The sequence below is a fragment of the Gymnodraco acuticeps genome, unplaced genomic scaffold, assembly GCF_902827175.1.
Source record: "Gymnodraco acuticeps unplaced genomic scaffold, fGymAcu1.1, whole genome shotgun sequence".
NCBI classification, from domain to species: domain Eukaryota; kingdom Metazoa; phylum Chordata; class Actinopteri; order Perciformes; family Bathydraconidae; genus Gymnodraco; species Gymnodraco acuticeps.
The window spans coordinates 1,059,772-1,086,508 of record NW_022990647.1 but is presented as its reverse complement, the minus strand read 5'-3'; the positions used below and the strand labels follow the sequence as shown (position 1 = coordinate 1,086,508).

Genomic DNA, 26,737 nt, shown 5'->3' with positions numbered 1-26,737 from the left:
AAGACTGGGGAAATCTGTTGTCCGTTACTTTTAATATCCTGATCCAGGGATTTCATTGTCTTTGGGAAAGTTGCCAGACTATAGCCTTGAGCTGATTAAATCATTAAAATGAAGACAGCTTGTATCCATTTTGTGTAAACAAACATAAAAACTAAACAGGAAGAACTCAGTACAACTTGCTCCTTTATTTTTTGTAATGACCCGATTCACCTTACAGCCTCGCATTATGAGTTTGCTTACGTGGTTGGTTTGTTCCATTGTTTTGTCAGTGCACCACTTGCTTTGCTGTGGTATGTCTTGGTTAGGACAGTGTGATGATGAGGATGATAATTATGATGATTATGGTTCTGCCTTGCTCTAAGTGGAGAAAGGGTATGCTGCTCGCCTTCTCCTCCCTAAGCCCCCCAGAGACTGAGTGTTCTGTAGCATGGCGTGGGAGGCTTGCTCAACAAGAGGATGGGGGGGGGTAAAAGTGAAAACCTTATGTGCAAATTCAGACGTACACTCCTCTCGTGCATCAAGTTAGAGAATGTTTTATTTGCATCCGTGTGCACACTTGGTCCCTTTAATTACCATAATCCCATTGAGCTTGTGAGTTTACACACAAACACAGAAGCCATTACCCAATTAGAGGGGCTTCACCTGTGTTGTTGCTGTGGTTTTGTCGTGGTGCAGCAAGGGTTAAGCAGTGCGAAGAGTCTTTTCAGTTACTCACGTGACTAATGGGAAGGAGTTTCATTCTGTATCTGCTACAATGAAACCTTGCACTTTAACGTATTGCTGCTGGCTCAGCAGGATCAGTCCCGCGCATTTAACCCCTTCACCTCCCGTCCAGCTCGGCTCTCCTCTCCCCCTTAAACTCTCAACTCGCTCCTAATCTCTTTTTCTTTTTTTCTTCAGCATTTCTTTCCTCCACGCACCACAGGGCAGATGTAGTTTGTTACACCCCTAATTATCACGGTGGAGGGAGGCGGAACACAACTTGCACCCACACAAAAACTTTACATCCAGGCAAAAGAACTGGGGAAAAGTGTAGGCCACATTGACTGAACGCTAAGTCTGTTCTGTTTAGTTTATCCATAGAGAATCAACATTTAGTCATATTTGAATACCATAGTGAATTATTAAGAAATATTTAATTATTTTCATAGCGTTTTGTTGAGAGTTTGGAGTTCCTGTGTGTGGAGTACATGAGCTTTAACAGGACACAAGACACAAAGCGGTTCACTGTCCCTTTTACAAGATTTGGGATAGACAATAAGTCAGTGTCTGTCTGTGTGCCTGCCATAGTATATGCATGTGCCCACATGCCTGTGTGTGTATGTGTGTGTGCAACCATTGCCGTGCAAATGTGCCTGTGAGACAGCAGTCTATTTACGAGGCGCTGCAGCTGGTGTCTAGCGTCTGGACTCTGTCACGATCCCTGACACTGTCACTGGCTAACAAGTAGGACTCATTGTGCCAGGCGAGCACCCTCTCGCTTCTTTCACCGCGCCTCCCCTTCCTCCCCCCTTTTTCACTGCGCTTGTTTTTTTCTCTCTCCACTGTAAGGCCATGCTCGTAATCGTATACAAAAATGCAATGCTGCTTGGTTTTGCATTTCTAAATCCGGCACAATATACGTTCTTTTTGTAAACTCAAACGGGGCGAATAAGATATCATGTTAATGATGTAACTGAAGTTCTGCAGATTTATTGTCAATAGTTCAGAGTTCAGACACTTTAATATTAAATGAAGATTAAATTCTACTTTTATTACAGGAGTTATAAACTGCAGGACGTGGTCCCAAGAAATGATCAGAGGATGGGTGTTTGCTCACATAAACAGAGCAGAATCTTCTAATCTAGTCCAATTTCATATTTATTTCACCATCCTTCCTTTTGGTTTGACGCTCATTCAGGGACTTAGCGGGCATTCAAACCAAAAACAGCCTTGTGTTAAAGTGAGGCAGTCCACCACAGCGCCTTTCCACATGACATCACATTGCGTTGTGGCAGAACCTTGCCTGGTTTAACTTTTTATTTATCATTCAATTGAATGTCAATTTGAACATGGCTTAGACCCAGGCCTCATTTAATTTAGTAATTACTCCTCCTAGGGCTGCTCCATTAATCGTATTTTAATCGCGATTACGGCTTCCAACGATTACGAAAACAACGTAATCGAAATAAAACGATTATTTTTTTATTATTTTTTCCAGTTGAATTATACTTAGAGTTCAGGGTAATCAACTGTTAAAAACATACTGTTCACATTTTTTTTCTCCAATAAATGGATGTTTTCAAAGCAATGAATAATCGCATTTAATAATCGCAATTACAATTATTGACCCAAATAATCGAGATTATGAATTTTGCCATAACCAAGCAGCGCTAACTCCTCCCCTCCCTCTTCTGATCTGCTTTACCGATAAGTCAGTGTACATATCCCGAATGTCCCTTTTCTCTGAGCCTCTTTTTTCTACTTCTCTATTTGTAGTTTATATAAACAATAAGAAACCTAGTAAGAATCATCAGATGGTTTTAATGTTGGCCTCGGCTCTTGACATGTAAAAAAACTCAAATGTCTAATTCCTTGGAGTCTACATGCTTGCAGTTTTTTTCTCCACGATGTGATGTCATATGTCACCCTCCCTATGTTTTGGGAGATGAGTAAATGAAGGTATCGAAGTTAAAGGAAATAATGGCATCATTTGTTTCCATAGCTGGGTTTGTAGAAGTGTGAAACTGTGAAACTTGTGGTTACTGTCTGTTATTTAATACAATTGTCAAATGGCCCTCAACCATGACAACCAATGATTTATTATTTTTAGCTGTGGTTTTTCGCAAGCTCCACCTTCTTTGGAAAATAAATGTCTATCTATCTATATCACGAGTGTGCTAGCAAACAGCTATTCTGTCTGAATGTAAGTGGGAGATTGAGCAACTTTTTTCCATTTCCTCTTTTTCAATGATATATAAGCCCATTTCCCTTTGTGAAGCATAATGTATAAATCCCTCTATCTTTCCTCCCTCCTCCCTCTGTCAGGGTGTGTTGGACTACCTCGTGCTTATCAGTGCTCCCCCTCTTGGCTCACTTTCACTTCTGCCTTCCCCGAGGCCCTCTTTACCTCCCTTTTTCTTCTGGGTGAGTCCGGGGGGTCCCTTTAGGGTCTGTGTGAGCCTTGCTCAGCATTGCCACTCGCATGGGAATGGGTCCACGTCCAGCTGGAATCACCATCGCTCCTCTCCCTCTCGATGTTTCTTCCTCCTCCCTTTTCTCTCTGTAACGTGCAGCCTCATTCTCTATAGGATCTTTGTCAGCCATCCTTTTTGCTGCCAACTATTATTTTCTCGTAGAAAGTCTATCACTCTTGACTATCCATTAGTCTGACGGTCTTGTTCTTTTCTTGCTGTAGACTTTCATCCCCTATGACATGCCATCTTCTCTTTAATTGCCCGACTCCAGGCTTCCCTGTCTTCTCAATTAGTCCTTTTACCAGTTTTCCCCTCTATCATTTGGGAGTGTATACCTGAGCCTGTTTTGACAACATGCTGCCAACAACAGGCCCGCCAACATCTGGAAATTGCCACTGCTTGAAAAGAATAAAACAGCCCAGGGCTCTGGTCCTGATCGTGAACCACTGTCAGTGAAGCATGAAAAGGCAAAAAAAGCAACCCAATGTAGATTTATAGCTGCAAGGCTTTATCTGCTTTCATCACATGAGAAGGTGAAGTTGTGCAGTATAGTTCAGATGGAGAAAAGTGATGCAGCAAAGGTAGACCTAGAGGATTGGGTTTGGAAAAACAGCCATGAAGGGTTAATACACAGGAGAAAATATGAAGAAATAGTCAAAAAGCAATTATTGGCATGCATCTGGCAAACAAAAGAGCATGTGCACATGAGAAAAGATGGTGACTGAGCGTTTGAAAAAAACGAGAAACTTTTAGAGCGAGAGAGAGAGGGAGAAAGAGAGAGAGCAAGAGTGAGGGAGCATTGTCAAACAAAGAGAGTCCTGAGTCAGCAGCAGAGCCGTTCTCTCTCTCTCTCTCTCTCTCTCTCTCTCTCTCTCTCTCTCTCTCTCTCTCTCTCTCTCTCTCTCTCTCTCTCTCTCTCTCTCTCTCCACTTGCTTCACCCCTCCCTCCCCTTACAAATCTGTGCTTTTGCATGCTATTTCTTGCTCTCTGCGCTCTTCCTTTCTGCTCCCTCTCTGTCGTAAGCCCGCTCCCTCCATACACTGCAAACTGCTAGAAAGAAACCACAAGTTTCGCAAAGAGCCACGGCTCGATCTCACCCTTCAGAACGATCTGCCTCGCTCTTGTTTTTATAGGAATAGGAGTGTGGACAGCATATGACTGTAAGGTGCTTACATGGAGACTTCATCTATCGTCCCAAGGAGCTCATTAGTTTCCCTCCAGAATGTGGGGATAATGGTTTCTCCTTTGTGTTCTAGGTCCTTTGTGCCGAACAGGCTTTGGTGTTCTGTGTTGCTGAACTTATTCTGGCACACTCTACGGAACACAGTATACTAATGTCCTTCTTGCAGATGATCGACCCCATTTTTTTGTTTTGTGCAAGCTCATGTGTGTGTAAGCCGGTGCTTGTGTTCGTAGAGTGGGTTAGAGTAAAAGGCACTGTTGACATGGTAATACTTTTACACCTCTCTAGAGTTCGGCTAAAGGCTTGCCTTGTTGGAAACCAAAAAGGAGGGGAGCATGAAAAAGAGCTGAGAAAAGAGAGCAGTTGGAGGGGTGGGGGGCGGGGTAGTGTGGAACTGTCCAATATATCCTGTAAAGTTGGCCTAGGCAGTGAGGCTTGGAGGATTGGTCTCCATAAAAGACGGTGGTTTCTCCTTCCCTCAATCCTCCCTCTTTCCTTCTTTCTCTCTCACTGTGCTCTTGTCCCTCTCCTTTTTTTCCCCCTTTACTTCTCCACCCCTCCATCCTTGCCTCCCCCCAAAACGCTGGAGTAACTATATGACAGTGAGACAGTGCCCTGCCAGCTCCTCTGGCAGAGTCATCATTCTCAGCAGCACTAAATCACTGCCTCCACAAGCTAGACCAGCATGTCACACTCATGGAGAGAAAGAAGCAGAAAATGGGGATAAAATAGCATTAAAAAAGGGCTTTGATTGTGCACACAAATGAGCGCACACAGAGCATGTGTGTAACTGGGGTATCACTTGTAGCTTTACTGCCAACCCAGAGTTCATTAAGGGCTGTTATTGAGGAGTAAGGCTGGGCTGGAGGCAATGGACCCAGATCCCCAAAAGGATGATTTGAAAGGGTTTCATGTTGGCTTCACCCTGGGGTTCCTCCCCCCTTCTGCTGGCTTCCACACAGATCATAATGGTGCTACGCTTTGACGTTGACTAATTTATTGACTGGCTGGCTTCATATGGTATAATTTGATATATATGTTTGCCTCCACAGAGAAGTAATGGACTTGTCATCACATATATGCATGTATGCACTTAGCTTAATGTATGTGTTTGTATGGCTATGTGGATACCTGTGTTTATTTAAGTACTATGAAACCAGTATTCATGGCCATGCGTGGTTTCAGTGAGTACAGAAGACCAGCCAAGGTGTACGGATAAAGTTCAGCCTAGTTGTTATCAACGGCGTATCATGAACCCTTGAAGGATTGAGTTGTGCTTGGCACTGTCTTTGTGTGGGGGGATTCAATAGAAAGTTGTCCAGGTCTATTGGTTACAATTCATCAATTCTTTCTACCTGTATGAAAGCCTTTCGATCATCTGAGTACCCCAGTATATTTTGTACCTGCCATCGTGTGTGTGTGTGTGTGTGTGTGTGTGTGTGTGTGTGTGTGTGTGTGTGTGTGTGTGTGTGTGTGTGTGTGTGTGTGTGTGTGTGTGTGTGTGTGTGTGTGTGTGTGTGTGTGTGTGTGTGTGTGTGTGTGTGTGTGTGTGTGTGTGTGTGTGTGTGTGTGTGTGTGTGTGTGTGTGTGTGTGTGTGTGTGTGTGTGTGTGTGTGTGTGTACATGATTGTGTGTGTTAGCGCATGTGTGCATAGTTGGTGCTAATAGAATTCTGCTGTCCAGCTCACAGCTGTGTCCTGCTGATGAGTCCCAGGAGGCCCCAGCATGTGTCTATGGTTACTATGTTGAGGCTCCAGCATGAAACCATGTGTAGATCATTACTCTCTCGCTCGCTCTCTCTCTTTCTCTCTCTTTTTTTCTCTCGCTCACTATCTTCTAGTTTGTCTTGCTCCCCTCTCTCTCTCTCTCTCTCTCTCTCTCTCTCTCTCTCTCTCTCTCTCTCTCTCTCATTCACTATCTTCTAGTTTGTCTTGCTCCCCCCCCTCCCTCCCTCTCTCTCTCTCTCTCTCCCTCCCTCTCTCCATTTTTCCCTGCACTGCCAAAGCTCCAACTTGTGCCACTCTGAGTCTGCACTCGTCCCAGGCCTCTGTATCTCTCTAGCCGAGCCAAGTGGGTATTTGAATACAGAGATTTGCAGAGCTCCTCTCACTGGCCTATATTTAGAAATGGGCTTATACGATAGCTATAGTTGTTGTGTGTAACTGCAGAGTCAGGGAATGCAAATGGTTTATTGTGCAGCAGGCAGAGAAAGCACTGTGCTCGTAACTTCACTTAGTGCATATTGGGTACTTTAACAGTTGGAAATGTAAATGGTTGTTGTGTTACAGGCCATAGCTATGTAATAAGAACAAAAATCCCCTCTTGCACTGTACATCAGTGCATGCATACATACATACATACATCATTGTACACAATCACATGAGGAAACAGATATTTGCAATGTAAAGAGACACAACCAGCTGAGAGGACAGATTGTGTGGAAACCTCAAGCCACACAAATACACAGTACTGTAACCGTATTGTTGTTATTATTTATCTTGTTTATTATCATTTTTATAATAGAACATCACCATTATGTGCACACTTGTTTTGATAGTGAGTAATGTAATACAGGGACTTTTTTTTATAAACACATGATCCCATTAGATGCACTTGATTTTAATAGTATAACTTATCAATCTTCCATGAACAATAATGTACCTATACATTTGTGTTCACACATGATACAAAAATGACTAAGTTTTGGTAGATGTTGCATTAACATATTGTTCACTTGTATAGAAATATAGAATGCACACTATAGGACTTCATTGCAATGTGGCATAACGATTCAGAGATGTTTGGCAGCGAAGTAAAACTGAATAGTTAAATAAACACATAGTTTGAAAGTAGTTTGGCTCATAGCAACATCATCATATCTGTGTGCAGATTTGAATTGTGTATTCTCTTTTAAAAGGCAATTCTGAGCTAGAAGAGTCTGACCTGTCCTGGACATAAGCCCATTTCGTTCTTATACCAACAGTCAGCCCCATCCCCCATGGAGGGGTCACTGCAAACTGACATTTACAAGGCCTCCTAATCTGCTGAGAGATTGATGAACCCTCATCATAAACTGCCTCCTCCTCCTCTCCACCAAACAAATGGCTTTGTTTTTGGTTTCACTTACATAATCATACATAATTGGTTTAGGAATAGGAGAGTAGAGTGAAGAGTAGATTTGTGTCAGCATTTTCATACATGGACAGTGTATGTTTATGGCAAGGTACGTGCCTGTATATGTCAAGTGTCCGTTACACTCAGACATGTGTGTTGTGTTTATTATGTGCAGGGAGTTACACTCTGTACCTGCACTGCCAGGTCCTACGCACGCGCGCACGCACGCGCGCGCACACACACACACACACACACACACACACACACACACACACACACACACACATACACATACACATACACATACACACACACACACACACAGGCAAACTGAAGCCAGCTGGCTTTAAGGAGAGTCTGCCATCTGTTCTGATTTACTCTGGACTAGGTTGGTTCCCACTAGCTCAGTGATAGACCAGCTAAGGTAGTCCTCCTGCCACCAATGTCTAAAGTGAACTTAGTGCTATAGGCTTGAACAAAATGGTGGCTTTTCGTGGTAATGTCATGGCACAAAAAAAAAAGCCAAAATCTATTGAGTGGTTGGTAAAATTCGATCACTCTAGCTATTTTTGCACCCTGATTGCAACGTAATATACAAAGTTTTCACCTTTTTTTTACCAGATGTATGCAATTTCCTTCTTTGTACGAAGGGTCATTCAGCATTCAAGCATAATTTAGACGTTTTTATAATTTGCTTGGTCGAGAAACTTTACTTGGAGTATTCATGTGATCTAGGATGTCGAACTTGTTTTACTCACTCGTGACAATTCATAACACTGTGGGTAACTGTCATGTTTGGATGTCATTAAATGTTACTGACACAAGCAAGGGTCTGTGGATCATCACTTAGGGGTCCCACTGAAACAAAAGAGAGCCAGATAGCAACACCAGCCAGATAAGGTGAAGGATGGTAGAGCAGCGTTATTAAATATTCTGGCAGCATCCCACCAGGTCATTTTACTAGTTCACTTGTGACCATTGATAACACTGTGGGTAACTGTCATGTTTCGATGTCATTAACATTTTCGGACACTATTATATTTTTGCATTTGAGATTTTAATGACAGGCATTACAGTGTAGATTATCAATTTGTTTGTAATGTCATGACTCATGTCACATACCGTTGACAATCAAGTTAAGACAATTGTTGCAATGAAGAGGTGGGGAATCAGATAGATCTACAGCCCACAGTCCATATTAAGTGCAGGATCATTTCTACAACATAAACTCTGTACAGTACCGTATGTGTACTAAATATAGGGCCAGTACAGTACTTGTGTTGCAGCTGCATAAAATGCAGGTTTTTAGCAGGGTCACAGACTCGGGTTGACCCATTAACACTAATGGCTGGTGCAAGTTTTTCAAAGATGCTTGCTTCAGTGTGACAGGAGTGTCAGACGTAGGGCTAGAAAAGCATAGGAAGTCTGGAAATCTCATGCACCCCCTCTGATTAGCATGTTGTTGACTTGCATTAGGGCTGGGGGGGAGCAGAGAGCGGTCAGGGCAGACATATTTAATGCTTGTGAAGTAATGGGGCTGAATCAGCAGATAGCTCCACTGGGAGCCATTAGTTCAGACATGTGTCATTAACCCTTTCCCTGGCCCAAACTGCACCCCCGCCCACCCCCACTCCCCTCAGCCCGGGCCATGAAGACCAGAGCAGTGTTTCAGGTAGTGCAGATAGAGAGAGGGGGAAGGGGTAATGGCACTGATACAAACTTTATTTTTCTCCTTTGACTTTGTTTCTGGAGTATTCACTCTGTGTGCTTCAGTGCTTTGTTTTCACATTAGCATTAGCTTGTTCTGTGTATTATTTTAGTCAGTATTCCGGCTAAATAAGGGGGTTTGATAGCATTCAATTGTTGTTCCAATAAAATCCTTTATATCAAACATTTACACCCTGTCTGCTTTAAAGGTGAAGGTTAAACAAGAAGTCAATCGACTGTGTTCCCCATCATGTCAGTTGTGATAGATTTGAATAATTAAAACATTAGAAAACGTATCAAAAGGTCCATACACACTTCTCAAACTACTCCAGCAGCAAATCCAAATTTGAACTATCCAGCCGCATGTGCAATATGTTCCAACGCTCATATTTTAGCTAAATATGACCAAACACACAGCGTCTACGTAGTTGGCTAACTACTATGCTTGTGACAACCAAAAAAAAAGCTCACCATGAAGGCAAGGCAAGTTTATTTATATAGCACTTTTCAACACAAGGCAATTCAAAGTGCTTTACAAAAACGAAAGACATTAAGAAAAAGGCATTTAAAATCAGTCATTAAAAAGAAAAGCTAATAAAATAAACATTAAAAGATTCAATTAAAAGCAGCGGCAAAAAGAAAAGTCTTCAGTCTGGATTTAAAAGTAGTCAGAGTTGCAGCGGACCTGCAGGTTTCTGGGAGTTTGTTCCAGATATTTGGAGCATAATAACTCAACGCTGCTTCTCCATGTTTAGTTCTGACTCTGGGGACAGAAAGCTGACCAGTCCCTGAAGACCTGAGAGATCTGGATGGTTCATAATTTAGCAGGAGGTCAGAAATGTATTTTGGGCCTAAACCATTCAGTGCTTTATAAACCAGCAGCAGTATTTTGAAATCTATTCTTTGACACACAGGAAGCCAGTGTACAGACTTCAGAAAAGGGGTGATGTGATCCACTTTCTTAGTGTTAGTGAGGACTCGAGCAGCGGCGTTCTAAATTAGCTGCAGCTTCCTAATAGATTTTTTAGTGAGACCTGTGAAGACACCATTACAGTAGTCGAGTCTACTGAAGATAAAAGCATGGACAAGTTTTTCCAAATCCTGCTGTGACATTAGTCTTTTAATCCTAGATATATTCTTTAGGTGATAGTAGGCTGATTTAGTAACTGTTTTAATGTGACTGTTGAAACTCAGGTCAGAGTCCATGACTACACCTAGATTTCTGGCTTTATCTGTTGTTTTGAACATTGCACACTGAAGCTCAGCGCTAACTTTTATACGTTCTGCCTTGGCTCCAAAAACCATTACCTCAGTTTTATCTTTGTTTAATTGGAGAAAGTTCTGACACATCCAGTCATTGATTTGTTCAATGCACTTACTCAGTGTTTGAATTGGAGCATAGTCTCCTGGTGAAATTGTTACGTAAATTTGTGTGTCATCCGCATAGCTATGGTAACTTATTTAGTTGCTTTGTTGAAAGCAAACTTGATACCTTTACATTGTTATACTTTCTTTCTGCCATGTTGTCATTATTGGAATGCCTGTTAAGTGACTTAATTCAAGTTGAACACCGCTGCTGTTCTGTGGAAAACCCAAACGTTTGACTTTCAGCAGCCGCCTTTCAAGCCTACAGGGAATAAGTATTTCATACAAAATACTCCAGTCTAATATCACTTTAATTGTCTTGTGATTTTAAAAGGAAGAGTAAAAGGGCAGAGTTACTTGTATGCCATAGAGGCAGAGGGTACCTTTTAGAAACACGTGTGGGATATATACGCTGTATTTATTTTGAGGGAGTCACATTGTCTTTGCTTTTGAGCTAACGTTTTACTATATTTTTACGTAACCTTTTTGCAGGCCTCCCCATGTTGGCTGCGGCTGCAGGGCAACAATAGAGAGAAGGGGCAGGCACACAACACCTGCCAGTCTTAATGGTAAACATATGTCGAGAAATTCAGAGAGATTGAGCAGGAGGTAGGGGGGAGAGGGCAAGCACACTCCTTAAAGAGGCTCTAAAGAGGCAGTGTGTTGGCTGTGTTTCTTTCGTGCGTGCGTGCTGTGTGTCTGTGTGTGCAAATGTGCCGCTGCCTGCAGAACTGTCCCCATGTCTGTGTGGGCTCATGGCGGGATGCATGCTTAAAGTCAGGGTCTGTGGATCATCACTTGGGGGTCTCACTGAAACAAAAGAGAGCCAGATAGCAACACCAGCCAAATATGGTAAAGGATGGTAGAGCAGCGTTATCATATATTCTGGCAGCATCCCACCGGGTCATTTTGACCAGTTCAGCCCTCCAGAGTTTGTCACCTACATGCAACTTACGTCTGTGTGTCTGAGTCACATTAACACACACATGTCAACACACACAGGATGCATGTGTGGGCGTTCTGCTTGGTGCTCAAAGTGATCATCACAAATGTTACACGACCAGCCTTGTTCTTTGACACAAGTACATGTGTGGGTTTGTGTGTGTTTAATCCACCTAGAACTTCCATGCACAGCCATACATTGCTGCTATGTGTACATAGTCTGCGTGTATAAGCTCATTGTACGCTTGAGGGGTCTCCCCCTCTCTCCCACAGAGCTCAGCTGAGAACTACACGTCATGTCTGCCACCTTCTCTCCGGCCACAATGCTGCCCATTATGAACAGACAGGGTTCAGTGACCAGAGAGTGGGCTCCAGCTAGAAGAAGGCCCAGACCCAACTGCTACAGACCCCCCCTTACTTTTCATTTTGGCCCTTATAGACTGTTTCTGAATGTCTGCTTACTCTTTTGTTTCGCTGTCTATTACCTATATCTCTCTGCACACATTTGAAATAACCTTTCAGCCTTGTCCAGTAGCTTTCTCCGTATACAGTAGAGCTCCGCCCCTTTTATCTGCTTCAAAACCAGTTGCTGAATCAACCTCCACTGATTGAATAGCCCCCCCCCTGCCGCTCTCTCCTTTTGCTTTCGCCTACATTTCTCCTGTCTTAGTAATAGTGTATTATCAACCCAACCACCCATTTTTCCCCAGCATCAAACCTTCTCCAACACTAGTTTGGATTAGTGTAAAAAATAAACAAATGATACAATACTGTATTGTTTCATTTAGAAATGATACAATACAGGTGTTGTGATTGATCAGAATTTATATTTATGTTACAACAAAAGTTAGTTATTTGGTCTCAATGCAATCTTTAATTGTGTTTGTGCAACTCAAAAAAAAAAGTATTATAGAGTTAAATGTTTAAAATGTTCAACCCACCGAGGGTACGCAAAGTAACTACATTGTGCCAGTCCTACGTTTACATTTTCGATGTTTCTTTTTGTTTTCTTTCTTTTCTCTTTGAAGAACTTCTTGATGCACTTTTTCTCCTTTCGTGTTAGGCAGCCAGCTTTCAGAACCTCTAACCTCAAGTAGCTCATGGAGGGGAGAGACGCAGAGATTTTGTATCTGCAAGCTTTTCTTGAAAAGGAAATTCAGTAATCCCACTGTGTCCTAAACTCAGACATCGACTGACAACTCTTGACAGGCCATGGGATCAATTCAATTGAACGAATTAAATTATTTGACACACATGCACACCTTCAAAACAGACATTGGACACTCACCAGAGGGGGTAAAAACGTTCATTTTTCCTGTCGTCTTGCACACACATGAATTCCTCTGATGTGCAAACACTATCTTCATCTCATCTCTTAGACACACATACACAGAGTTTCTGTGTGCACAAATGAAAAGACACCCCCCCCCCCTTCCCACATATCACATACACACACACACACCCATTCTCACTTGCTGGCTTGCCGGCTGGCTCTAGAATGAGTCAAATGGCTCAATGTGTTAAAAGCATTAGGTAAGCATGAATCCAGCAGTGCTCCTTGGGCTGATATCATATGTCCTGCTTCATTACAGTCTGGTGTATACATTCAGCTGCATCTCTCCATCTATCTATCCCTCTCTCCTTCATCCCCCTCTCCTGTCCCCTCGGGGTGCCTTAACACGGAGCGAGTCATCTCAAGACTTTAGCTGAAAAAAAGACTAGATATCTCAGATTAAGAAAAGCTGAATCCTTTTGAGGGAAACAAAGGTAAATAGAAATTAATCTGTTTCTTGTCCACATAGCTGTACTGGCCTAATTTTACCCTCCAACTATTTAAGTTCCTGATATGACTTTAACTGCTGGGAGGGTGCTGACCAAAACCATCTGAATGGCGTGGGCATAAGGAAGACAAACAGACAGACCAGGAAGAGGGATCCAAGCAGCGGCATGTAACCTGCAGCTTGCCGACTGTTACCTCACACCACAGCTCACATCTTGCAGCTGCATGTGTATGAGGCAGCGAACAAAGTCCACCACGGCACTTGGCCTGCTGCACCACACTTGCCCCTCAATCGCAGGCAGCTCTAGGCTAACCTTAGCACTTTTCTCCCTTCGTAAGCAGTTTGCAGTGTGAATGCATGTATTTGTGTGCAAGATCACAGCTGACTCAGATCAGTCAGCCACTTGGGTTTTAAGCAAGAGTGAGGTCAGAGGGCCGGCTGTCAGATGTTGATGGGTCTGTTTGTTGGAGATGGATCTTTTGTGAGACAGTCAGCAGTATTCAAGATATAACAGAAATATTCCAGGTGTGCACAGTGGAACACAGTAAATGATATTTGGAGGAGATCAACAAATATGAAGTGTACCACACTCTGCTTTTTGGAAAACGTTAAACTGCTGGTGGATCGAGACTGTCTCAACTGATTTGTGTTGGATCAAACTGCATGAATGTTGTTGCACCTCATTCCTGCATGGGGTCATGTGTGAATAGCAGCAGGGATAATTTTTTCGGGAAATTCGTACAGTCAAGTTCCCGAATCAAGAAAAAAGACAAAAGCCAGTACAGCTGTGTTGTGAATGAAAGCAGTTACATTGCAGGGACAAACGAATAAAGGTCGTCCAACTGACACGAAAACTGATTGCAGATCATATTTTAATATGTGATATGCTTACTATTTCAAATGTACGCTAATATTTAGCAGATGGTTATTTCGTCACACAGTTATTTCTTTAGCCAAACATACCTTTTTTTCAGAAAAATGTAATGTTCTGCTGTGTGCATGTCTGCAGAGACTTGTCCTAGCGTCTTCTTCTTCTGCTGATTTTTCTGACAGTTTGCATCCATAAGTGTTGCATTATCGCCATCTGCTGGACCATCTATTTCATCTTTCCCATGGCTTGTGTGAAAAAGGCCCAGGACTGCTACATTTAGAGCATCTGTGAATATTGATAAATTCTAGCTGTGCCTGAGAGTTTATGCCAGTAGTTTACGGGCTACTATGAGTAAAATACACTTTAGATGTGCATATCCCTTAGATGTGTCTTTCACAATCTAACAGTCATCAACAGAGCAGAGTCTTGCTGACACAGCAGAACCTACATGGAGAAAAGCAACTCCTTTTGGAACTTTGAGTCCCCTCCCCAAAGCTCTATCTCTCTCAAGCATTTTCTTATAAAGAGAAGGGAGAGGTCTTGTTAATCAGCGTTTGGCTTCAGTTTGGGGGCTCGTAAACCCTCACGCTCCTTCCCTGTATCCCTGCCCCCCCCGTGTATGTAATAAATGAGGATAGCAGAGTATATGTTTACGAGCGCGAGTGCTGGACTTGGCAGGCCCGAGCGCTACTTCAGTGTCTCACAGTTCATCACAGCTCAGTGACTGACTGACTGGGCCTCTGTCTTCCTTGCAGAGTTTACATTATATGCATATGCACTCACTCATACTTGACGCCTGACACACCGCTTCTCTTCTCCAAAAATCCTCATTGTTTCCAGTTACTAAGCTGCCCCGCAGGTAATCATTACAATTGTAAATAAATATCCATAGCCATTAACTATATTGCTCTCTATCTCCCACCTATTCCTTTCTCTCCCCCTCCCTCCAGTGGTCCTATGCATTGGAGAAGCCCAACACAGGCAGTGTGTTCAGCTTGGCCTGGTCTGCAGACGGCACCCAGCTGGCCGGGGCCTGCGGCAACGGGCATGTCATCTTTGCCCATGTGGTGGAGCAGCATTGGGAGTGGAAGAATTTTGTGATCACCCTGACAAAGAGGAGAACCATGCAGGTATACAATGAGCCATCCACATTTCTGCTTCAAACTAAATAGTAAATTGTCTTTAGTGACTCCTGCTATTGGTAAGTTTAGATGTATCCTAGGAAACAGAAGAAATGGTAAAATACTGATATAATACATACTAATGAAATAAACAGAAAGGAGAGAAATACAAGTTTAAGTAAATCTCAGCTTAACAAGTGGCACAGTTTTATGCATTTACAAAAGAGTCATGCTGGAACAATTAAAAGAGAGTTGTTGTTTAACATGTTAAAGCTGCCTATGAGGGTTTTTCAACAAATGAATACCAGCATGTCTGTGGGAAAAGATAAAGGATTCTCAAACATTACCAGAGTTCTTTCAACATAACAAGAGAGAATTGAAAGCACTGTGAGGCCAGGCAGAGTGAGTGAACATGCCATGTAGAGAACCCAAATGCTTCCTAGATTTTGACTCGTTGTGGCTGTATATTGAAGTAGGACCCTCCCAGTGTGCAGCGCTGCGATGACAATGACCAGCCTGTCTAGCTGCCTCTCTCACTCCACCGTTCTCTACTGTTTAAACCAATGCTAACCTCAAGGTAGCGTTTACATGTGGTTAACACACCCGAATGTGCATATATACACACTTGGATGATTTTCAGACAGGTATACACAAGCACACCTACTGAAGCAAGGACACACACTTGCTGTGTATGGTTGCCTACATACATGTGCACTAATTTGCCATAGACCTTTTTTACCAAGTGCAGTGTGTGTAAACTAAACAAAGTTTGTTCATCAGCTGTTTATTTTCAGCGTTGCAGGCGCTTTTCTGTCTCCCTCCTCCCCCTCTTCTCCTCGTAGTCCTTAAAGTTTACATCTGCCAGTGGTTATCAGCCAGCTAAATTTACCACCTTGCGGTCAAATGTTTTTTTATTCCTGGTTGTGTTGCATTTAAATGTGGCTTGCTGGAAGGAGCAGAGGAGGAAGATTTGTAAAGCTGTAAAAATAACCCCACCTTTCACCTGGTGCTGGAAAAGGCCTTTTCATTCATTCACAGAGATGGCCGGAGGGAAGTATTTATCTATGCAGGTGAAAAAAAAGAGTACTGACCACTGTATGCACACACCTCAAACAGTACAAACTGCTTTCATCTGACCACATGCCCTGCGTAAGCTACGACATACTAGACTGTTTCCTGTATAAATAAAGAATTAATACACTCCATTCAGTTAGTGAAGCCAGTTTGTTGCATGTTCAGATTTTAAGTGTTTGTTTAGAGAAAAATGTAAAAGTGTACGCCTCTTCTGTAATTTGTCAGATGTATTAATTTGTACTCTTGTACAGAACTCTTTTTTTTTACTGAACGTTTTGCCCTCTCTCTTTCCTTTTGCTTCTGTTTCCCTCAGGTGAGGAATGTGATGAACGATGCGGTGGATGTGCTTGAGTTTCGGGATCGAGTCATCAAAACTTCTCTTGCATACGGTCACCTGGTGGTGGCCACTTCCCTCCAGTGCTATGTCTACAAGTCAGTAGCATACTACTTCTCCTTTTCACCTGAAGCTCTCCTGTTGAAAATTCTTATGTCTGATTTTAGATTTTCCATCACACACCAGATATTTGGGAATCTATTGACCAAATCTTGTTGATTTCCTGCAAATGTAACCGAAATATACTAAGATTCCACACCATGTACTACAGCTTGATAAGCTTCCACATTTTAAACTTCAAATGTGGTTAAATAATTTAAAAAACACGGGAAAACTAAGAAGTCTTGATGGGGAACAAAACAACAACCACATCACTAAAGTGTGTCTTCATGGGTAATGTTATCAGACTTCTGTGTATGTTTTTGCAGGTTCATTTGAGTTGTCTTTTTACGTTTAAACATAAGGGATATGGTAGCATTAAGAACACAGACAGCCCCTGCCCTTTTTTTCTAATTAATCTTTATTTGTCATTTTTGTCCGTTCTTTTCTATCGCTGCACTCTTCATGCTTTATAACATTTCCTTTGTTGAGTTGTCTTTCATTCTTATCTTTTACTTTCTTTACCTGGTCATGTTTCTGTGGCCTTTCCGCCTCTGCACGTATGCCAGATGTAGAACTTTAATCTTAGAAGTACGTTTTTACAGATTTTCACGTGTGCCGTTTGTTCTGTGTATTTCTGCCAGCTCCAGAAACTGGAACACTCCGCTCATCTTTGACCTGAAGGAGGGAACAGTGAGCCTCATCCTGCAAGCAGAGAAGTGAGTGTCTCGATTCCAGGAGCCGAGCAACAAGAGGGGGAACAGACTGTTGGATCGTCTAACAGCTTCTCTAATGCTTCATTGCTTCACATTGACTTCACTCATCAAGCACACACACACACACACACACACACACACACACACACACACACACACACACACACACACACACACCGGGTCTGTGCTCTCGATTAGCCAGCCATGTCAAACAATAAGGCTGGGAGTGAAACCACTGGGGGAAATGAGATGAATATGGAGTAGCTCTTGTGCAATACTCCAGTGCTAGGTCCCTGACACTCAGCATAGAGCTAAACAGATTACTGGCCATTCTGAATTCACAGTTGAGTTACATGAGTCTTGCTGAGTCAAGTCAGTCAATGCTTTGTTAATGTGCATAACATGTCTCCATTACCTGCTTGTGAAAGTCTATTAGCTGTTATAGACTCTTGACTCTTTCATTCATCATATCTCCTTACAGGACACCCTTCTTCCCTGCTAATGCCATCCCACATATAAAGTGATATATTGATATATACAGTACACTTACTTTGCTCTCATCTTCTGTATCCTCCGGTCTCCTACACCCAGGCATCTTCTGCTAGTGGATGGAGCAGGCTTGTATGTATTTTCCTATGAGGGTCGATTAATATCATCCCCCAAGTTCCCTGGTATGAGAGCTGACATCCTAAACGCCCAGGGTGTTTCACTGAGTCACGACACAATCGGCATCAGAGACAAGAGTGATGAAAAAGGTGAGGGAAGAACCTCTGTCACCGTTATGATTCCACACAGTCCTGTACTTTGCTTTAACAATGTTCTCCTTTCCTTTTGACTCACCAGTCATTCTTCTCTTTGACGCTCTGAGCGGGAAAGCCCTTGGCGATGGCAAGCCTCTGACTCACAAGGTGGGGAATCCTTTGCCCATATATTACACTTTATGTTATGTTTTTTTTAACTCGCTGTCTACACTGAATGTGCCCCATTATGTCAGTTAATTTTCTGTCTGTGATCAAGTTTCGCCTGGATTCATACCTTACCAGTTCCGTCATTCAACATAAAGAATGAAGGATTGACAATGCTGGAAGAAAATAGGGGCACAACCCCAGGATCAGCTGGTCATGTTACTGTTATCAATCTCACTGGGGATATCTGAATGGTTTGGCATTGTGTTTTATGTGTTACAATGAGTGAAAACGATAGCATGGCATGACAGAAGCAGATTGTTGCCAGTCAAGATATTTCTACATGCATACTGGAGACTCATTTGGTTAGTTACACGACACAAAGCCCAGTTAGCTATGACTCATTATTGTGTGACAAGCTAATTATTTCAAATGTTATAATCAATACATAATTATTATATGTTGCACAGTTGGGTGAATGCGAGGATTTATTATAAGTTTGGCAATCAGATTCATCACACCAAATATCAAGTAGTTTGTAAAGAATATAAGTATTAATAACTTGTGCCATGAAACTGATACGTTTGCACAGCAACTGCAACACAGACACAGTAAACCAGTTGGAGCAGAATTACATTTTGCACCAGATGTTTTTTTGTGTCACTCTCTGCAGTAGATGTGGTGTTGTAAAGACAAATGAACCCTTGAAAAATGTAGGCCTGCGTTCACTAGGTTTGAGAAATTGTAAGTAGTACAATTTGTATATTGATGTAGCCATCATTAGCATTTACCCCTACATCTTGTAGTTTAATACTTGCCAGACCCAACCTGTACTTTGAGATTGAAGTTGTTCTTTCTTTTCTTTCTTTTCCAACTGTTGATGATGCTGACTTTTTGCCCTCAACCTTAAAGCTTTAGCTAAAGGTAGTGACCATTTATTCTTTTAGCCCTGATCATTTAACAAGCCACATTTCATCCAACTAGATATGGCTGAGTATAAGCAGTATTTTCAGAGTGAGTGTCTGTGCTTTAAAGTATACTAACCCATATTCAGAAGGGAGAGAGACAAGAAAGACACAGTAAGAGAATGGGGGAAGGGTTTTGGATTCAAACTGAGAGGGAAATAGACAAAAAAAGAATTAGAAGAGAAGGAAAGGAAAAGAAGTGGAGGTAGCAGTAGTTACTGTTTGTCAGCGTGGCTTTGTCTGCCAGAAGTTCCACAGCTCCAAGACACAGCTCCGAGGCCAGCTGGCTCTGACCAAACACACACACACTCTCACTCCTTCCCTCTCATTCTGATACACACACGCTCACACACGTTGCAGAAGGGCTGTTGAAGGGCCCCTTTCCCTTCTCCTGATCTTTTGTTGTCCCTTCATCATTCACTCCCTCTTACCTTTGTGCTTGTGTGTGTCTTTATTGATATGCAGCTGGAGGTGGTGGAGATAGCTCTGGACCAGAGTGGCCCATCCAATGAAAGGAAGATCGCCCTTATAGACAAGAACCGTGACCTTTACGTGACCTCTGTGCGTCATCTTGGGCGAGAAACCAAAATCTGCAAACTTGGTGAGACGAGGAAGAGGAAACTAATGTGGCAAATGTGTAGGGACTCTTTGTTTCTACCCACAAGTGCTGCTAACACTGGATAAACATGTTGTGTGTGCTCTGTCCTGTAGGCAGCATGGTGCACAGCATGGCATGGAACGATGCTGCTAACATCCTGTGTGGTATCCAGGACAACCAGTTGACAGTGTGGTACTACCCGAGTGTTGTCTTCACTGACAAGGAACTGCTGCCAACAACTCTACTCATAAAGGACGGCAGGTAGACATCCCTATCTCTCACTTATGTACTGGATTTTAACCAAAAACGGCCGACACTTTTCACCAGAGAGTAAAATGTGTCACAAAATAGCTACTAAGAAGAGAGAGAGAAGCAGCTTTCTTGCACCGCCCACCTTATTCCACAAAGTACAACACATTCTGATTCAGGTAATTTTTTTCCAGCAGCTTCAACCATTACGGGAGGTGCTAAAGCCTGCCTGCACTACTTCTCTGCTACATTACGCTGAACCTTTGGTTGCACAGTTTTGTTTTCATTTATGCTTTGCGCCAATCCAGTGGTTGAAGTAGTTGCTTATGTTCACACAACCTCAATTTGATTTGATGTTTTTCAGTTTATTTTTTCAACATTTTACTTTTGGTGTTCTACAGGCCGACTTTATCGTGGCAGTCATTAAGATTGTTTTCATGTTATGAACAAATGGGGAACACCAGATATCAAGTGGGCTAATAAATAAATACGAAGTCTCCACTTCAAGGAATGCGTCTAGGTTTTTAGGATATCTGAGATTGAAGGGAGTTTGGACCAAGCACAGTGCAAGTTACAAAAGCAGCACTGTCAGTATGTCAAATAATCAGAACAGCACAATTGTATATGTGGTGGGCTGCCACAAATTGCACTCTCTAACAGAAATTCTGACACACACGCATTCACACATATGGAAACTGGTCAAAAAGTTGTATTTTCACACTTATTCTTGGCAGAACTCATCATTCTCCTCATGATAAATGTTAACTTGTTTATAATATATTACATTAACCGGTGTGTTTTATTGAACAATCAGTCGTTTTCTCCAACATGATTATTCATACTTTTTTCTCACGCCTACTAACACTTCTTACAAGCAGGCAAACACTGGGAGTTTTCCTTGCTGTTTTTTTTCCGTTTGACAGCAAATCTCTGAGGATGTGGCTACATGGATTTGTTCTAACTTTGAAGTGTGCGTGTGTGTTTGTCCCTGTCAAAGTGAGTTCAGCCGTGCTCCCCACATTCTGAGCTATGTTGGCACCAAGGTGACGTTACGCCAAGGAGACGGATCACTGGTGTACAGCAATATACCGCCCTACCCAGCCCTCCTGCATGAATACAGCGCCTCCGCCCGCTGGGAGGATGCTCTGCGCCTCTGCCGCTTCGCAAAGGTAAGAAACAAACACAGTAAAATTCTCACGGCCAAAATAATTCAAAAACAAAGATCTTATATCCATAGCACATTTGAATAAAAAACAACAATATAATGCTGTCATTCAAATTCTCAAAATACTCAAAATCAAAAAGAGCTTACCAGTTTCTGTCACTTTGTCACTCACCTTAAGCTGTGCTCCCAACAGCACTCTGTTTACAAGGGAGTCTTTACCAATAAGAAATAATTAATGGTATACACATGTCAAACAATAAATGTAGTAAATTGGAACATAGGGAAACACTTTGAACAACGTTTTTCCAGGTCATTGTCCAGGTCAACGCTGTCACTCAAATTCATCTTTAACTTTGTTTATTTATGTTTTTCTCCCTTTTTTGGCAAAGAAGTTACACTTAGAATACAAGTGTATGTAGTCTGTACCCATAACTTAAACCTATGTCAAAAGCGTAAAACATTCTTTAGATTTTTTCACAATCTTACCATGTGTATTATTAAGATGATATTGTTTTATTTTTAAATATCATCTTCATCGTCAATGCTGGTGATGTGTGCTTATTGTCCCTGTGAAGAAATAGTTTTCTTACATCTTCTTTGTTTCTGTATACCCATTTGAAATGTCTCTTTAGATGGTAGATACCCAAACTCAAATAAGGTTAAGGTTAGTTTATTTATAAACCACATTTCAGACACAAAGGCAATTCAAAATGCTTTACATAAGCATTAACACATAATAAATACACACACACACACACACACACACACACACACACACACACACACACACACACACACACACACACACACACACGCACACACACACACATGTATGTATGAAAGAGAGTGAGACAGAGTCCGAAATGAGGAGGTAGTAGACAGGTTTATGGGCCCAGACCAGCAGGCTTTAATTAGCCTTCAATTAGCCTGGTGACACCATTTACCGGATTTAGCCCCCATAGACCTCACTCATAAATACACGCTTCACTATGAATGTGTGAACTCGCCACATGCACACACACACACACACACACACACACACACACACACACACACACACACACACACACATGCATGCGCTGTGTTGGACTGGGTCTTTGCTTTAGCGATGATGCAATAACCACAACCTCAGGAGAAATTGACTGCTAGTAGCAAGAGAAGGGCGGGACTAAAGGGACAGAGAGAGGCACCCCCCCCCCCCCCCCCCCCCCCCCCCCCCCCCCCTCCTTGACTTCTGGTAAGAGTTTGGTGGCAGCACAGCTTTTCCCAGAATCACAGTCATTGCCAGTAAGCCCTGAACTGATAGGAGTTGACACACGTAATAGTTTAGAGCCGTATACAAACAGACAGACGTGACATACACAAGATGACAAATCCGACACATGTACACCAACGAAAGATTTAGTGAAAGTTGTCAACTTTTTGCATGAAGTTTCTGACGTCAGGCCGTGGTTGACAGTGTTATGTGTTTGTTTTTCCAGGGGTGTTTTTTTTTTATTCAATCATTTGTCATAGTGATGGACAGTAATTAAAGGGAGGCTTACAGAGTGGTGACTCCAGTGTGAAGTTTGCTCAACTGTTGTTGGGCAATTGGTGGTTAAGGCTTCATTTGAATGGATGCAGCTGCCCGGAATAAAAGTGGTGACACATTTGTTTACCTTCATTGATGTTGTAAATGGCAGACATCTTTGTTTATGTCGGTTTTCTGTGTGTCATGCATGTTTTCCTAATGGCTTGGAGCATGACTACAATGAGGCCTGCCAAAAGGATATAATAGGGGCTATAAAGCAGAATCATAGACTACACACACACACACACACACATACACACACACACACACACATACACACACACACACACACACACACACACACACACACACACACACACACACACAGTAATACACAAACCTTTAACTATTTTTGAATCTGCTATCCCCATCATGTTTTGCATAGTATTGGTAATCATTGCTAGCTAGAAAATTATTTTGCATTTTAAAAAAAAACATTTAGCACACGGTCACAAGAGTTGTTAATATAATATATAGAGTCCAGCAAAAATAGCTAACCAGTTTCTTACCTTAAGCTGTGCTTCCAACACTCTGTTTACAAGGGAGTCTTTACCAATAAGAAATAATTAATGGTATACACATATGTCCAACAATAAATGTAGTAAATTGGAACATAGGGAAACACTTGGAACAATGTGTCTTCAGGTCATTCTCTCAGATGGTGAGATTTTCTGTTTTAAAGATGCTCACTACCTTTGCTCCCCCCACCTTTAGGATCAGTCATTGTGGGCGTGTCTTGCTGGAATGGCGATGGCCCACAGGGAGTTGACCACAGCGGAGATGGCTTATGCTGCCATCGGAGAGGTAAGCAAATTAGTTAATGGCTATATCAGTCTAACACGCCTTGTTTTTAACCAGGTTCTCAAACATAAGTACCCCAACCTCTCTTCTTTCAGCTACCTAGGGTGCAGTACATCAACTTTATAAAGGAGCAGCCATCTAAGGAGTCATCTTTGGCCCACATGCTGATGTTCAGTGGTCAGGTCCAGGAGGCGGAGGCCACACTGTTACAAGCTGGTCTCATCTACCAGGCCATACGAGTCAACATCGACCTTTTCAACTGGGAGAGGTACAGCTCAGGGATTTATGGAATCTGTGTGTGAAGGTATAGGTGTTAGGAGAGGGACATTTTAAGTCTTTAGGAGGATGCTTTTTCTTAGCCTCTTAAGGCTGTCTCTTCTATAGAAGGTTTAAGTGAGAGTTCGACCATGCAGGATGGTTGAATGTGTATCTTAGTCTTCTTTTCATCTTGTGTCCAGGGCACTGGAGCTGGCAGTGAAACACAAGACCCATGTTGACACGGTGCTGGCCTATAGAGGAAAGTTCCTACAGAAGTTTGGCAGGGAGGAGACCAACAAGAGATTCCTGCAGTACTCTGAAGGGGTAAGTAAGGACAGCACTGCACTGCATTAATTCATTAATCACACTGGAAGCCACTGTTACAGCTGTTCAAGTGTTATCAGCTTTTTGTACACTCTTTTAACTCTGAGGGGATACAAAATTCAATATCACTTCAGCCTTTTTCGCTGCTGTCATATTGGAAAAACCTGCGGATGTTAGCCAGAAATGACGAAAAATCTAGAAGTTGTTGCTGTTAGCTGCCGAACTCTGTTTCTTTTGGTGGAGCATTATTAAATGATCAGGAGGAAAGAAACTTGAACACGCACCACACTTTTCAGGCGTCCAGTGTGAACCTGTCTTATTATGTAATGGAATTAAATAGCATCCTTTCGTTTTGATCCTATACTGATGAAAGCAAAATGCAGTACTGTGTCTTACTTCTCCTATTCTTGTCTTTCTGTATTTCTGCCAGGTTGAGGTGGACTGGGAGAAAGTCCAGGCGAAGATAGAGATGGAGTTGTCTAATGAGAGAGAGAAGGCTGCTAACAGCTCTGTGAGGAGCAGCGTGGCCTCACGACGTTAATGTTCAGTGGACCTTTCTTCTAAAATTCTACTTGCATAACATGGCTACGAAGCATTAACTTCAAGATCATTTGGAGATGTGAAGATTAGAATTGCTCTGATGAATATGTTGTTGACTTTGGCTCTTACACTAAAATCTTGTGGGTTGTGCTGTGTAATGTAAAACATTGGCATTCTGTTACCGCCGGCTGGATGATTTTGACTTCTGATAAGAGTATATACACTTCGCAGAGACTACAACATAATGGCCTTTCCGTCATCAGCTTCAGAGTGATTTCAGTGTGTCAAGTTCAAATCTGAATGTTATCTTTTACAGTTGTCGAGAATTACTTGATGTGCTCAGTCATGCAAAGATGTATTGCTTTGTTTTTTCAGTGATGTATGATTGATTGATTGTGTGTTTTTATATGGATAGATATTTTTACAATTTATATATTCAACATTTTGCCTCGTGTAAACACTAAAAAGAGTTCAGTAAATAAAACTGATGGAAATAATGTATACCTTTCGCCGAATGACCCTCTTTTACCTTGCTCTTTCTCTATTTTTCATACCCTTTTAATGTCTTGATGCTTCACTGGATTTGTATACAGAGATCATAGAGTATCTTTGAAATGTTTTTTTCAGCTTCACCCACAAGGTATTTCTGGGTACATGTGTGTTTTAGAGTTCAATACATCTACAGTATGTTCTTCTCTTTGAGTTATTCTTGTATTTCCTTTTCTGCTGAGGTGTGAAACCAAGTGATGGCATGAAGCTCAGCCCCCTGGTCGGCAGGAGGCCAGTACATCAGCGGACCATTATAGCCTATCCATCTCCTCTAGCCGCCCAGGAGGGACGAATGAGGGAGAAGATCTGGTCTAAGGGCTTTCCGAAAAAACAACTGCTCAACCATATCCCCCTGATGCGCGCCGACGTGGTAGAAATTGATCGTCCTATTGCCTGGAAATGTGAGTGGCCACTCGTAAAACATCAGAGACGGTAGATGTAGGAAAATCTATCAATGGGTTATTCTCTCTTGCTGTTTCTTTTTTTATCAGCACTGTACTTTTGGCTGCTTGTAGCCCAAGTTTCTCTCTGACTCACTTTCTTCTTCATATTTTACTCCCTCCATCCGCTTTCTTTGGAAGCCTATACTCACTGTGATAAACCTACTCCTCCGGGCCAAACAACATTAATTTATGAAAGGACTTATCAGCGGTGAGTCATATTTCACTTGCATTACCACGAGAGAGGCCACACACACTGACAAATCTAAATGAACAATGTGTTGTATTTATACTTTTTTTTTGTTGCATTTTGGTAATTAATTCATTAAAATAGAATACAATTCTAAATAAACATTCTTAGCCTCAACTGTAAATTAGGAATAAAATGGTCCAATTAGATTTCCAATCTTTACACTTTTGACTCTCAGTGCTATTTACTGAACAGCAAATAGACTTTTACCGCATTTCATATCTTTGAAACTACACAGAACAAAAAAATAATCAGATATTATACTTTTATTAAACCACTGAGCTGTATATCCATGTACAATGACTTGCAAGTTCTCAGAAATGAGATTGATGGCCAAACAATGAAGCTCACCTACAAAATACACTTAGTGGATAATATTTATGAGGAGGTTAATGCTCATTGATTTGACCTTTATAGTTGATCCGTTCTTTGGTCCAGTGACTCCCTGACGCAGTTTACAATGTTGCTTGTGCCCTGTGTATTTTTCCCTGTGTCTGTCAGTGTGTGTTTGTGCGTGCAGTATATGTTTTGATTTAAGGAATAGAAACCAAATATATCACTGTCCTCTCCTCTGACAGTGGATGTCCCACAATATCTGATTCCTGTCTCATGCTGGGAACTGTAGGAGACTGGATATGC

The 26,737-nt window shown here is 42.0% G+C and overlaps 1 protein-coding gene across 3 annotated transcripts in view; it reads left to right on the top strand.

Moving 5' to 3' along the window:
• Positions 1-25,362, top strand: part of ift80 (intraflagellar transport 80 homolog (Chlamydomonas)) — a 34,597-nt gene extending 9,235 nt beyond the window's left edge. For 2 of the 3 annotated variants that reach the window (XM_034229370.1, XM_034229368.1), the window contains 12 exons: positions 15,091-15,270; positions 16,649-16,767; positions 17,413-17,487; positions 18,061-18,239; positions 18,328-18,392; positions 19,820-19,955; positions 20,066-20,213; positions 21,199-21,370; positions 23,651-23,740; positions 23,833-24,005; positions 24,196-24,319; positions 24,750-25,362. In XM_034229370.1, coding sequence (XP_034085261.1) covers positions 15,091-15,270; positions 16,649-16,767; positions 17,413-17,487; positions 18,061-18,239; positions 18,328-18,392; positions 19,820-19,955; positions 20,066-20,213; positions 21,199-21,370; positions 23,651-23,740; positions 23,833-24,005; positions 24,196-24,319; positions 24,750-24,860 — 1,572 coding nt within the window. In that variant the 3' untranslated portion in view covers positions 24,861-25,362. The remainder of the gene's footprint in view (positions 1-15,090; positions 15,271-16,648; positions 16,768-17,412; positions 17,488-18,060; positions 18,240-18,327; positions 18,393-19,819; positions 19,956-20,065; positions 20,214-21,198; positions 21,371-23,650; positions 23,741-23,832; positions 24,006-24,195; positions 24,320-24,749) is intronic. The other variant, XM_034229369.1, reaches the window with a different exon arrangement.
• Positions 25,363-26,737: the final 1,375 nt, after the last annotated feature.